The following is a 15021-nucleotide window of genomic DNA, read 5'->3' as shown; positions in this document are numbered from 1 at the left end:
GATAGTATGGTATGACATACTATAATAATACATATAAAATTTAGATTAAAGGCTACTCGTGTTTGGAAGTCGATATCCTAATATTCATATTTGTTTTTCCGTGCGTCATGTCTGTACAAACAATTTGTATGAATTATCCTTTGTTGAGGAAAAATGATCATCGGTTTGTGTAGAGTAGTTATGTCTGTCACCACTCAATGTATTTTGGAACCTCCATACACATTGGGCCCTCAAAACAAGCTGGAGCCTCAAAACATGGTGGCACCTCAAGGCATTTTGGACCCTCAATACATGTACACATTGGCCCCTCATATCAAGTTGGAGCCTCAATACATGTTGGCCCCTCAGAACATGTTGGATACTCAAGACAGGTTGGCTCCTAGAAACATGTTGGAGTCTCAAAAGTAAATGGTGGTGCCTCAATACATGCTGGTTTCTGAAGATATGTTGCAGTTTCAAAAAATTTCAGTTTGCGAATTAGTACATTGTACATGAGTGTTCCCCTCACATGTTATCCCATCGGTGCATGCTGCCCTCTTCAGTGTGATATTGCTGATGAACAGTGGATGTTGATCAGCATGAAATGTATGAAGACTTAATGCTGTGTTAGATTATACAACATGCACCGAATGTTCATATGTAAGCCACTGTTATTAACTAATTCTAAATTTCTATCTCTCTATTCATGTTTTTATTTCCTCACAACATACAAACAGGTTATAGATGTGTATACAAGAATAATAGAAGCGTAAAAGTGAAAGCGACTATTTACAAGTCTTGTTTTACACTGTATCTTTCTGGAAATCAATCATGTAAGTCCACATAAAATCAATAACTAATGCCACTAACGCATTTAGTGTTCAGAACTTGTTGTTTTAAAGCGTTACCCTACACATAATGCATATAATATGGCTGGATGCGTTGTCCTCTACGTTAACGATGTGTACAGCGTTATCATTGTGTAGAAAGCTATCATAATCAACATTTCAGTTTCTACAAAATGGAGAGACCAATACTTATCAGGGAGGAACACCTTTCTTGGACAAAATATTATCTATTGCTCGTCTGTCTATCTGAGATGCCCTCATAAAATAATCAACACTCCCTTCTCCCCTGCCATGTTGATATCGTCAGGACATATATCAGTGTGTTCCTACTCTCCTCTATGACCGCCGTGTCATAACATGGCGTCTTATAACTAGCGTTTTCTTCTCCTCCCTTAAGTTATCGTTGGTACATACCTCTTGGAGTCATAACACGATATCACGACAGTGCCTCGATAATCATCTCTTTCTTTTCCTCTGTCATGTTGATGTCGCTTCCCACTACAAGTCCCATGCTGACAGTGAGGTTGTATACCCCGAACATCGGCCACAGTGGTTCACTACAGTCTACATGATCTAACGTCGACATCACTTTGTTCTCCTTTACGTCAATGAAGACAATCTTATTCCTGGAGTCATCATAGACAACACCGTAGAGCAGTGTGTGTGATGACCCTGCTGTGTTGGGGATGGTGTCAGGTAGATGCACCACTTCTTTTCCATCCTTCCAGGTTTTCCTGCATATACCCTTGTGAGCAGTACAGTAGCCGACGGTCATACTGTAAGCATAAGGACGACGGGCTACGTAGGGCGTTTCGTCCATCTCTTCCTCAGCACAGACGCCAATCTCCAGGATGAGCAAGGTCTCCGTGGGTGTTCTTTCCAGGCCGACCCTGGTCTTCACCTCCCAGTACTGAGGACAGCCAGCCCGGAAGAGGGGGGTAGTGCTGCATGTACCCTTGTAGTTCTTCAGATTCCCCTTCCCAGCATACCTTGTATCCGACATCCTGTTGATCAAGTCTCCTTCTGTGCTGATTTGGGTGTCAAGGTTTACTTTATCTGTGTCATACTTCAGACGTATACCTACAACGTGTACATGTGGTTTAGATTTAAACACAATATAATGTTACGAGAGTGCGTTTTTTTAACTTTGTATGGCCATTGATTAGGTGATAGGTATCACTGGGTCACAATGGTTAGAGGTTTGAGTTTGAGCTCTGCGTCACATGTCGTATCATATATGTATAATGGCAATTTTGATAGCGCTCCAGTCACCTGCTTGCAGCAATCTATTGATTACTTCCTGTTCGTGAACGTTCTGACTCACGATTTACTGGAATGTTCCCGACACTACGTCAGTATACATATAAAGGTGGTTGTTGTGTTGACACCCACAGAATTACTGGAGTTTTGTACATCATTCGACCTATCATCATCGTCTGTCTGTCAAGACGTCTGACCTACATCCACGATTGACACTTCGTGCCTGCCTGCTCTGTGTAAACAAGCTTCATGTAATATATCAGGTCTCTCTGTAATACCAAGATTCTAGTAAGTTAATATGTGGCATTTGTGAGTCATTGCCTTAGACATGTGACTCAACTGCATCGTACTAGAAGAAACGCGTTTTTGTCCAGTTCGACATAAGTCGTAATTTGATGTTAAAATCCAAACCTTTAAAATCTAGGTTAGATGCAAATAAGAGCTGGTCATCAGCAACCCACGCTTGCAGTAATCGGTGACTAACGAGACCATGTGGTCAGGCTCGATGACTACGTTGACACATGCCGTTGTATTACTTTTCCGTAGATCGATGCTCATGATGTTGATCTCTGGATTGTAGGTTCAGTTGTATTTGGGATGATTAATGTATCTACACCCTAAACATCACCCCATGATGTGACCATAGGTTCGGACTCCAGTTTAAGCATACATGGCAAATGGGTAAATAATGAACGTACATTTCAGCACCATCGACTTGTCCACGGCATCTGGTTTCAGGAGGTGAACGTCGCATTCATTGAGCAGCCCTGCAACATCAACATACTCATCACTATGATAAAGCAGGAGTTTAATATCTTGTAGTGAATATCAATGAGAAAGCCAATATACCACTATTTTAGAGTGAGAACCTGGACACGCGTATCTGAACGAAGGAAGTACAGGAACAAAGGTGATTGAGGTTTACCAAGTAGGAAATGGGTGGTTTCTGAGGCTCTCTTCTCGATGTCATCGATGCTCTGAAAAGATAACCCTTAATCAGAAATCATTGTCAAGAAGTATGCATGTCGGGACATATGGTGAGGTAGGCGGTAGTTATATACAAATATACAATATACAAACTGTTTTGAACTTAACTCTTAAAAGAACATTCATTGTACCGAATATGCCGTACATTTTATCTACTGGCACCACCTTCTTTCTGGATTCTTTCAAAAACGGACTGACAACCTTGTAACGATCTTCAATGTACAGTCAGTATAAAAATGTTATCCATATCATGTTATCCATAAACTGTACCCACTTCCTTGTCAACCAATACCCCCAAAATAACTGAGTGAGTGAGTGAGTGTGTTTAGCTTTACACATTTTTAGCAATTTTCCAGAAATATCACAACGGGGGACACCAGAAATGGGATTAAAACATTGTACCCAGGTAGCGAATCGAACCTGGGTCTCCAGCGTGACCCAACATAACTGAAGTTATAAAACGTTAGTTAAGTAACTATGGACATGTATGTCTGTAAACGGATTCAAAACGTTTTAGGTCATTGTCTTAAATGTTAATTGCTTCTGGTACATTTAATACTTTGTAGTCACGCATGCTGTCTCATACGCTGTTCTTTATCAGTTATGGTGCGTTGTATTATTTTAGTTACCAAACTCACGTTCCTATATTGGGTTTCCATCTCAGCCATGACGTCATGTTCAGTTTGAGTTTCCTTGTCTGAAACAACACAATGATGTAAATGTTAGCGTCCAATCCACTGTTATAATGTGAGAACGTGGACACGGGTATCTAAACGACGAAAGTACAGGTACAAAGGTGATTGAAGTTTACCAAGTAGGAAATGGGTGGTTTCTGAGGCTCTCTTCTCGATGTCATCGATGCTCTGAAAAGATAACCCTTAATCAGAAATCACTGTCAAGAAGTATGCATGTCAGGACATATGGTGACAGTTATGTACAAATAACTAACTGTATTGAACTCAACTCCTAAACGAACATTCATTGTACCGAATATGCCGTACTTTTTATCTACTGGCACCACCTTCTTTCTGGATTCTTTCAAAAACGGACTGACAACCTTGTAACGATCTTCAATGTACAGTCAGTATAAAAATGTTATCCATATCATGTTATCCATAAACTGTACCCACTTCCTTGTCAACCAATACCTCCAAAACAACTGAGTGAGTGAGTGAGTGTGTTTAGCTTTACACATTTTTAGCAGTTTTCCAGAAATATCACAACGGGGGACACCAGAAATGGGATTAACACATTGTACCCAGGTAGCGAATCGAACCTGGGTCTCCAGCGTGACCCAACATAACTGAAGTTATAAAACGTTAGTTAAGTAACTATGGACATGTATGTCTGTAAACGGATTCAAAACGTTTTAGGTCATTGTCTTAAATGTTAATTGCTTCTGGTACATTTAATACTTTGTAGTCACGCATGCTGTCTCATACGCTTTTCTTTATCAGTTATGGTGCGTTGTATTATTTTAGTTACCAAACGCACGTTCCTATATTGGGTTTCCATCTCAGCCATGACGTCATGTTCAGTTTGAGTTTCCTTGTCTGAAACAACACAATGATGTAAATGTTAGCGTCCAATCCACTGTTATAATGTGAGAACGTGGACACGGGTATCTAAACGACGAAAGTACAGGTACAAAGGTGATTGAAGTTTACCAAGTAGGAAATGGGTGGTTTCTGAGGCTCTCTTCTCGATGTCATCGATGCTCTGAAAAGATAACCCTTAATCAGAAATCACTGTCAAGAAGTATGCATGTCAGGACATATGGTGACAGTTATGTACAAATAACTAACTGTATTGAACTCAACTCCTAAACGAACATTCATTGTACCGAATATGCCGTACTTTTTATCTACTGGCACCGCCGTCTTTCTGGATTCTTTCAAAAACGGACTGACAACCTTATAACGATCTTCAATGTACAGTCAGTATAAAAATGTTATCCATATCATGTTATCCATAAACTGTACCCACTTCCTTGTCAACCAATACCTCCAAAACAACTGAGTAAGTGAGTGAGTGTGTTTAGCTTTACACATTTTTTAGCAATTTTCCAGAAATATCACAACGGGGGACACCAGAAATGGGATTAAAACATTGTACCCAGGTAGCGAATCGAACCTGGGTCTCCAGCGTGACCCAACATAACTGAAGTTATAAAACGTTAGTTAAGTAACTATGGACATGTATGTCTGTAAACGGATTCAAAACGTTTTAGGTCATTGTCTTAAATGTTAATTGCTTCTGGTACATTTAATACTTTGTAGTCACGCATGCTGTCTCATACGCTGTTCTTTATCAGTTATGGTGCGTTGTATTATTTTAGTTACCAAACTCACGTTCCTATATTGGGTTTCCATCTCAGCCATGACGTCATGTTCAGTTTGAGTTTCCTTGTCTGAAACAACACAATGATGTAAATGTTAGCGTCCAATCCACTGTTATAATGTGAGAACGTGGATACGGGTATCTAAACGACGAAAGTACAGGTACAAAGGTGATTGAAGTTTACCAAGTAGGAAATGGGTGGTTTCTGAGGCTCTCTTCTCGATGTCATCGATGCTCTGAAAAGATAACCCTTAATCAGAAATCACTGTCAAGAAGTATGCATGTCAGGACATATGGTGACAGTTATGTACAAATAACTAACTGTATTGAACTCAACTCCTAAACGAACATTCATTGTACCGAATATGCCGTACTTTTTATCTACTGGCACCACCTTCTTTCTGGATTCTTTCAAAAACGGACTGACAACCTTGTAACGATCTTCAATGTACAGTCAGTATAAAAATGTTATCCATATCATGTTATCCATAAACTGTACCCACTTCCTTGTCAACCAATACCTCCAAAACAACTGAGTGAGTGAGTGAGTGTGTTTAGCTTTACACATTTTTAGCAGTTTTCCAGAAATATCACAACGGGGGACACCAGAAATGGGATTAACACATTGTACCCAGGTAGCGAATCGAACCTGGGTCTCCAGCGTGACCCAACATAACTGAAGTTATAAAACGTTAGTTAAGTAACTATGGACATGTATGTCTGTAAACGGATTCAAAACGTTTTAGGTCATTGTCTTAAATGTTAATTGCTTCTGGTACATTTAATACTTTGTAGTCACGCATGCTGTCTCATACGCTTTTCTTTATCAGTTATGGTGCGTTGTATTATTTTAGTTACCAAACGCACGTTCCTATATTGGGTTTCCATCTCAGCCATGACGTCATGTTCAGTTTGAGTTTCCTTGTCTGAAACAACACAATGATGTAAATGTTAGCGTCCAATCCACTGTTATAATGTGAGAACGTGGACACGGGTATCTAAACGACGAAAGTACAGGTACAAAGGTGATTGAAGTTTACCAAGTAGGAAATGGGTGGTTTCTGAGGCTCTCTTCTCGATGTCATCGATGCTCTGAAAAGATAACCCTTAATCAGAAATCACTGTCAAGAAGTATGCATGTCAGGACATATGGTGACAGTTATGTACAAATAACTAACTGTTTTGAACTTAACTCTTAAAAGAACATTCATTGTACCGAATATGCCGTACATTTTATCTGCTGGCACCGCCGTCTTTCTGGATTCTTTCAAAAACGGACTGACAACCTTGTAACGATCTTCAATGTACAGTCAGTATAAAAATGTTATCCATATCATGTTATCCATAAACTGTACCCACTTCCTTGTCAACCAATACCTCCAAAACAACTGAGTGAGTGAGTGAGTGTGTTTAGCTTTACACATTTTTAGCAATTTTCCAGAAATATCACAACGGGGGACACCAGAAATGGGATTAACACACTGTACCCAGGTAGCGAATCGAACCTGGGTCTCCAGCGTGACCCAACATAACTGAAGTTATAAAACGTTAGTTAAGTAACTATGGACATGTATGTCTGTAAACGGATTCAAAACGTTTTAGGTCATTGTCTTAAATGTTAATTGCTTCTGGTACATTTAATACTTTGTAGTCACGCATGCTGTCTCATACGCTGTTCTTTATCAGTTATGGTGCGTTGTATTATTTTAGTTACCAGACTCACGTTCCTATATTGGGTTTCCATCTCAGCCATGACGTCATGTTCAGTTTGAGTTTCCTTGTCTGAAACAACACAATGATGTAAATGTTAGCGTACAGTCCACTGTTATAATGTGAGAACGTGGATACGGGTATCTGAACGACGAAAGTACAGGTACAAAGGTGATTGAAGTTTACCAAGTAGGAAATGGGTGGTTTCTGAGGCTCTCTTCTCGATGTCATCGATGCTCTGAAAAGATAACCCTTAATCAGAAATCACTGTCAAGAAGTATGCATGTCAGGACCTATGGTGACAGTTATGTACAAATAACTAACTGTATTGAACTCAACTCCTAAACGAACATTCATTGTACCGAATATGCCGTACTTTTTATCTACTGGCACCGCCGTCTTTCTGGATTCTTTCAAAAACGGACTGACAACCTTATAACGATCTTCAATGTACAGTCAGTATAAAAATGTTATCCATATCATGTTATCCATAAACTGTACCCACTTCCTTGTCAACCAATACCTCCAAAACAACTGAGTAAGTGAGTGAGTGTGTTTAGCTTTACACATTTTTTAGCAATTTTCCAGAAATATCACAACGGGGGACACCAGAAATGGGATTAACACATTGTACCCAGGTAGCGAATCGAACCTGGGTCTCCAGCGTGACCCAACATAACTGAAGTTATAAAACGTTAGTTAAGTAACTATGGACATGTATGTCTGTAAACGGATTCAAAACGTTTTAGGTCATTGTCTTAAATGTTAATTGCTTCTGGTACATTTAATACTTTGTAGTCACGCATGCTGTCTCATACGCTTTTCTTTATCAGTTATGGTGCGTTGTATTATTTTAGTTACCAAACGCACGTTCCTATATTGGGTTTCCATCTCAGCCATGACGTCATGTTCAGTTTGAGTTTCCTTGTCTGAAACAACACAATGATGTAAATGTTAGCGTCAAATCCACTATTATAATGTGAGAACGTGGACACGGGTATCTAAACGACGAAAGTACAGGTACAAAGGTGATTGAAGTTTACCAAGTAGGAAATGGGTGGTTTCTGAGGCTCTCTTCTCGATGTCATCGATGCTCTGAAAAGATAACCCTTAGTCAGAAATCATTGTCAGTAAGTATGCATGTCAGGACATATGGCGACATTTATGTAGAAATAACTGTTTTGAAATTAACTCTTAAAAGAACATTCATTATACCGAATATGCCGTACATTTTATCGACTGGCACCGCCATCTTTCTGGATTCTTTTACAACGGACTGAAAAACCTTATAACGGCCTACAATGTACAGTGAATCGAACCTGGGTCTCCAGCGTGACCCAACATAACTGAAGTTATAAAACGTTAGTTAAGTAACTATGGACATGTATGTCTATAAACGGATTCAAAGCGTTTTAGATCATTGTCTTAAATTTTAATTGCTTCTGGTACATTTAATACTTTGTAGTCACGCATGCTGTCTCATACGCTGTTCTTTATCAGTTATGGTGCGTTGTATTATTTTAGTTACCAAACGCACGTTCCTATATTGGGTTTCCATCTCAGCCATGACGTCATGTTCAGTTTGAGTTTCCTTGTCTGAAACAACAAAATGATGTAAATGTTAGCGTCAAATCCACTATTATAGTGTGAGAACGTGGACACGGGTATCTGAACGACGAAAGTACAGGAACAAAGGTGATTGAAGTTTACCAAGTAGGAAATGGGTGGTTTCTGAGGCTCTCTTCTCGATGTCATCGATGCTCTGAAAAGATAACCCTTAATGAGAAATCATTGTCAGTAAGTATGCATGTCGGGACCTATGGCGACAGTTATGTACAAATAACTAACTGTTTTGAACTTAACTCTTAAAAGAACATTCATTGTACCGAATATGCCGTACATTTTATCTGCTGGCACCGCCATCTTTCTGGCTTGTTTTACAACGGACTGACAACCTTGTAACCGCCTACAATGTACAGTGAATCGAACCTGGGTCTCCAGCGTGACCCAACATAACTGAAGTTATAAAACGTTAGTTAAGTAACTATGGACATGTATGTCTGTAAACGGATTCAAAACGTTTTAGATCATTGTCTTAAATTGTAATTGCTTCTAGTACATTTAATACTTTGTAATCACGCATGCTGTCTCATACGCTTTTCTTTATCAGTTATGGTGCGTTGTATTATTTTAGTTACCAAACTCACGTTCCTATATTGGGTTTCCATCTCAGCCATGACATCATCCTTAGTTTGAGTTTCCTTGTCTGAAACAACACAGTGATGTAAATGTTAGCGTCAAGTCCCTTAAGAATGAATGAATCGTTAGTGTTTTACGTCCTATCAGCAGTAATGGAACATCCGAAAGAAACCTCCGCTGTAAACTTCCCGCTATATTACGAGCATGTGTTACAGTTTACACAGTGTGTGGTTTTCAAGTATCTAATACAGATCTGGTGACTGGACAGTGGCAGGTAGTCAACAACTACCAGTGCTTTAAGCATAATATTAGTTCTTTCTCGATTAAGAAACTCGAGTTGCTGAGAACGATGTCTAACATGTTTTATTTGGGATTACACTTTTTCTATAAAGTACAAATTCGAGTACTCACAGACTCAGGCACCCGCTCACATAAAGTGAGCTATCTGAACTACACAGCCACCGCAGTTTCCATTAAAAAGGAAGTCTGACAACTGCTAGACAAGACAACGTACTTTGTGTAATCCCCCTGATAAATATGAAAATTGGCACGGCCAATATGGCCGACGGCTATTAATAGATGATGCCAGTTTGAAGGACGTTTCTCAGTAAATTACTGATTTTAGACTCAAAACAGTCATAGGATCCCAAATACAAGTTGAACATTACATTATAGAAAGCTGTTCCAGTTCTACACGCCATGAAAAAAGAAACGAGCAATCAACTCTAACATGTTTAAGTACCTCTTTCATATTCTTCTTCCTTGTCTTTGGTCACGACGACACCAAATCGTGATATGTTTGATTTCAGCTTTGACAAGCCGTTGGTGCCAAAGACAGATGCGGGTATGTCCAGGGTTTGAGTCTCAGCCGTGTCAAGGAAAGACCGAGTTGCCTCTCCTACCCAATCGCCCAAGTCAGGGAGGTCAGATTGTGAGGCATAAATGGGAACCTTGCTGATGTAACCTAAAACCTCAGAGCATTTCTTCGAAGCTTCTTCACATCTGTTTAGCTGAGTGCAGAGACTTGTCTTGGTCGCTTTTGTCTGATCTTCAAGGTCTGTCAGTAGCTCCTTCTTTCTTTGAACAAGTTGTGATCTCAGTGATTTGAAAGTATGGCCAATATGTTCCCTCAACGTGTTGTGCGTTCTGTCTGTGATTTTGGTCTCTCGTCTGATATTCTTAATGTTGGACTTTTGGCGAACTTGTAAGGTCTCTAGATCAGTTTTGTGTTGGTCCAGCTGTTTGAGGATACGTTCAGCTACCCAATCTAACTTTTCAACTTCATGATCTTCGTGGTCTTCAAATCTGCATCTTCCACAAATCAGAATCTTGCATCTCCGATCAAGAAAATACAGAGAATCAGGGCTGTGGATGCTACAAGGAGCTGGAGTGTTTGAGACAACTGGTTCAAAGTCGCTGAGGTTTTGAAATACATGTTTTCTGGTAACTTTGAATTTGCTGTGCACATCGTGGCAGTGTCCACAGAGGAACTCTTCACATTCTGGACACCAACACACAGCCCGGTTGCCGTCATTTTCATGTGTACAGAGAAGCTTGGTGGGGCGATGTTTGACTGTCAGGTGGAATATTTCTCTCTGTCTCACTGCATCCTTCTTGAGTCTTGTATCTGTGAGGTTGACCTCCCTTTGACAGGTGGAACATGATATCACACCACCAGCTGCAGATGTCACACACGTCTCACACACAGCGTGTAGACAGGGTAGTAGGTAGGGGACGGAACCCTTCAGGGTAAACTGCTGATGACAGACTGAACATTTGGGGAAGACCATTCTGGAAGACAGTAATAAGTGATCACTGTCATATTTCCCTTTATGGTGAGATAAGCATTTTGCAAGCCATGTTAAATCCGGCACAAAAAAACAATTAACAAGCATCTCAATATTTAATTCATTTAGATCCCTTATTGAGAGCATAGGGATTTGAGTCTGCAGCAGAATGTTGAAAAATGGCCATTTTATAGTTTTCATCATTTGTCGTTCTCTATCGTGATTTTTTTTTTATATTCAGATTTGTTCGTGTCACACAATCGTAATCTCTTTGGTAATCTGTAATTAATATCCATATTTCCAGTTCTCGTCTATAGATATCTGATTTCCTGACAATGCAGTCGTAACAACACCTGTTTTTGCAAAAGTGGTTTTTGTGATTAGCGTGAGTGAGTGAGTGAGTGAGTGAGTGAGTTTAGTTTTACGCCGCACTCAGCAATATCCCAGCTATATGGCGGCGGTCTGTAAATAATCGAGTCTGGACCAGACAATCCAATGATCAACAAGATGAGCATCGATCTGCGCATTTGGGAACCGATGACATGTGTCAACCAAGTCAGCTATCCATGAAGAATGTATATAGAGATGTTGGGTTTGGAAAATACATGTTCTCTGAATTTGCGCTCGATCCAATAAAAAATCATGTCAGTTGAGATGGTAAACTACTGCGTGGCTGGAATCTGTCATTCGTCCAAGAACAAAGCAGGACTTGAAACTGACAAGCGTTTGCACCAGTTTCCGTCAGATCCAGTCATCCGAAAAAAGTGAATGTAGTTTGTTTGCAACCCACAGACATAAAAACATGTCATGTGCATCACACGTGCCTAATTACATGTGGCAGAGACGGGACTCGGGTGCACGTGTCATAAATCAACTTATTTTCTTTATGTCGTATACTCTGATAGGTGTTAAGTTCAAATTGCATGTGGTCAATGATTGAAGCTGTGTACTGCATGTTGTCTTTAGCAGACCACGATATGGCTGAGATATTGCCGATGTGACGTTAAATATTAACTCACTCACTCACTCACTTTAGCAGACAGGCAGGCAGACATATAGGTGTGAATAAACCAGACACAGAGCTTTCTCTGTGACAGAGACTGCTTACTACAGTCAACAAGTTTTTTTTACGTAAGGCGTAGATTATTTACTTGTTTGTGTACACAACCAAGATTAGACTACTGCTGACGACCTCAGACGCTGGGCATGCATACTGTTTCAAGCTCCGCGAACCTATTCACTGCGCATGCGTTATGAACGCAGCGCAGCAAAGCTGTTGAAACCAGTTTTCCCCCCAGCGCTGGGGGGAATTTAGTGAAACGTTTGAACTCCGATTTTGCGGGCTTTTTTTTCATCGCGTTTTTTTAAGCTTTATAGGTTGAATTGGCATATTTTTATGATTTGTTTCGGTAAGTGCATAACGAAAGGTACCAGAATCTGCAAAGTTGTGTTTTACGTTACATGTGACCTTTAAGCTTGCAATACATCACAATACGTATCGCACTACGGGTGTGTGAATCGCATTATATTACAATACAATATTTGCCAAAACACAACCCTTTTGTTCATATTTTTGCAGGTTTACCAGAATGACGTTTGTTTTCGATACTGTCTCGTTCCCTATATCTCTTCATAAATTTGGAAATAGTAGAGGGATGGATGCCTAATACACATGAAACATCGGCTGATCTATATCCATCGGTTATCATATTGATATTGACCTGTTTTGCGTCTTTACTCGTCTCCTTTCCGTATCCGGACATAGTTGTTATTGTTTATGTCTCACGGCGAAGCAGACGACAAATCAGTTTCCGGAATTGCGTTCACGAAAGTGGCTGATAAGCGATATCATTTAAAAAAGACTGAAAAAATCTGATGCTACCAAGAGAGGCGATGCGAAATAAAAACATCTTCACACTTCACTGATCGGTAAAAATTGAAACAAGTTTGACATGGACTAACGTAACGCGATTGAGGCTTTTCTGTACAATTACGACAAGTCATGGCGTGTATGAGTTGCAAGCATAATCTTAAAACGAAAGTACAAGTTTGTCGTTGTTGTTAGATATCACAAATAACCAGGATTTACAATGTACGAACGCGGTAATTGCACCACAAGCAGTAGCCACGTGGCATCGTGACATATACTTGCAATTGCTGGACCAGGCTGATACCGTGCACTGGAATGCGAGATGAGAGAAATACCAGACACCTACCTGGACAAATAACTTCCTTCTCTGTGGCACAAAAGTCACTTCCGGCCAGTGATATATGACTAACCACTCTCATACCCAGGGTTCCATGCGGCGAGCCAGCATACTATTAGTATCACTGCCACAGGCCAGAAAGATGTGACGAATCGTCATATCATACACAGTTCATTCAATATAATGTGCACATTTAATAACTGCTTTATGTTTTATGGGTCTACACATCTAATTAAACATCGTTGTTAAAATGGTTCAGTTTCAGTGGAAAATTATCCTAAAACGTGTAACACCATTAATTTTCGATTTGCGTAGCGACCCTTTGTTTACGTGGGTTGTACGACTCCACGTGCTGTCATCGAAGTCTAATGGGGAGCAAACGATGTGTTATTGAAAAATAAATATGTATTGTCATAAACTCTACTTACGCAGCTGCAGAAGAACATTTTCGTGACAGAGTAAAACAATATAACAACCTCGTGGTATTGCTTCCGTTATGCCAGTCTCAACTTATTTATGAATATGCACATTTGTTTACAAACAAGAGAAAAGTCCGGTCACGTGATATGCAAATTAGTCTGTGGCAGTGAGTCTGTTATGCTAAGTCATCGCTGCGCCGGTGTGTGATGACTAATCTGACTAATCTGTCCGCTGTATGTTTATTGTGTTACTGCCTGACTGCATACAGGTGAGATAACATTCACAGCTATAGACCTTGAACGTGACATTTAAATGTGAGAGCAAGGTAAACAAAGTCAGTGGCCCAGGCTACCCGTAGGTACGTAGAAATCACCAATCATACTCTTCCTGGAAACAGTTCGGTGGAGTAGTCTACTGCTTGACGGGTATTAGATGAGCCCGCGCGGTAAGGACGTTTGTGACAGGTAGGCGTGGAAGGGAATGTAGACGAAACACTTGATTGCTACAGGTACATGAGGTAGATCGGGGATTAAGCACGTGCAATACACGCTTTAAGTGGCTTGAACTCACTGCCTCTCAATGGAAACGAGTCCACTAGTATGATATGTCAATCAAAACACGATTCACACGAGGAGATTGAACTTTTCAATATTTAGATGACAACCTGTTTCCCTCTTGTTTCAAATGGAATGCGCTGGAGTTCTTTCCCATATATGCAAATTAGTGTCATTTGTTAGGTCGTGGCTCATCTAATACTTTCCAGCAGTAGTCGTAGTAGTCAAAACGTTCACTCGTCACGCTGTAAACCTGGGTTCGATTCCTCAAATGGGTACAATGAGATAGACTGGCTGTAGATCTGTTACCGGGGTGGTGCATTTATCTTAGGATGTACTGTATCCACTGTTGTGTCAATTCGGTCCTCATCTCAACAACCCAGACCCAATCTCGTGTGTACCAACATAGGATGTTAATGCATGTTAAGGTAAACACACAAGTCAACCACATTAAATGCCTGTTGTGTTATTGTGAAGTTATAAGATGTAAATTCAAATGTATGAACGGAAGATAAGAAACTGGTAAACATCCTGAATACACACACACACATATATATATACACACACACACACACACATATATCTGTATGTATGTATGTATGTATGTATGTATGTATGTATGTATGTATGTATGTATGTATGTATGTATGTATGTATGTATCTATATATATATGTGTGTGTGTGTGTGTGTGTGTGTGTATTGTCTCGTCCAGACTCGACTATTTGCAGA

The 15021-nt window shown here is 40.0% G+C and overlaps 1 protein-coding gene across 6 annotated transcripts; it reads right to left on the bottom strand.

The window, feature by feature from the left end:
- Nucleotides 1-676: 676 nt before the first annotated feature.
- Nucleotides 677-13816, bottom strand: LOC137281703 (myosin heavy chain, cardiac muscle isoform-like). 6 transcript variants are annotated; one of them, XM_067813116.1, is made up of 20 exons: nt 13746-13816; nt 10066-11114; nt 9323-9390; nt 8835-8886; nt 8653-8720; nt 8168-8219; nt 7986-8053; nt 7311-7362; nt 7138-7196; nt 6455-6506; nt 6273-6340; nt 5599-5650; nt 5426-5484; nt 4742-4793; nt 4560-4627; nt 3886-3937; nt 3713-3771; nt 3013-3064; nt 2786-2854; nt 677-1907 (listed from the first exon to the last, which is right to left on the bottom strand). In XM_067813116.1, exons 2-20 carry the CDS (start codon nt 11111-11113, stop codon nt 1264-1266), a joined length of 2694 nt encoding a protein of 897 aa, XP_067669217.1. In that variant the 5' UTR covers nt 11114; nt 13746-13816; the 3' UTR covers nt 677-1263. The 6 variants fall into 6 exon arrangements, with proteins under 6 accessions (XP_067669217.1, XP_067669219.1, XP_067669220.1 ...); XM_067813118.1 differs by lacking the exon at nt 13746-13816 and adding an exon at nt 13327-13441 and having other exon boundaries at nt 9332-9390; XM_067813119.1 differs by lacking the exon at nt 13746-13816 and adding an exon at nt 13327-13441 and having other exon boundaries at nt 6282-6340; nt 9332-9390.
- Nucleotides 13817-15021: the final 1205 nt, after the last annotated feature.

This window comes from Haliotis asinina, chromosome 4 (genome assembly GCF_037392515.1).
Source record: "Haliotis asinina isolate JCU_RB_2024 chromosome 4, JCU_Hal_asi_v2, whole genome shotgun sequence".
NCBI lineage: Eukaryota > Metazoa > Mollusca > Gastropoda > Lepetellida > Haliotidae > Haliotis > Haliotis asinina.
Note: the sequence above shows the minus strand (reverse complement) of the source record. Positions and strands in the feature narration are given on the sequence as shown.

Coding starts and splice junctions, on each gene's coding strand:
- LOC137281703 (XM_067813116.1), bottom strand. CDS start 11,113: ATGGTCTTCCCCAAATGTTCAGTCTGTCATCAGCAGTTTACCCTGAAG. Junction 6,341..6,454: donor AACCACCCATTTCCTACTTG/GTAAACTTCAAT, acceptor GTGTTGTTTCAG/ACAAGGAAACTCAAACTGAA. Junction 1,908..2,785: donor CAAGTCGATGGTGCTGAAAT/GTACGTTCATTA, acceptor TACACGTTGTAG/GTATACGTCTGAAGTATGAC.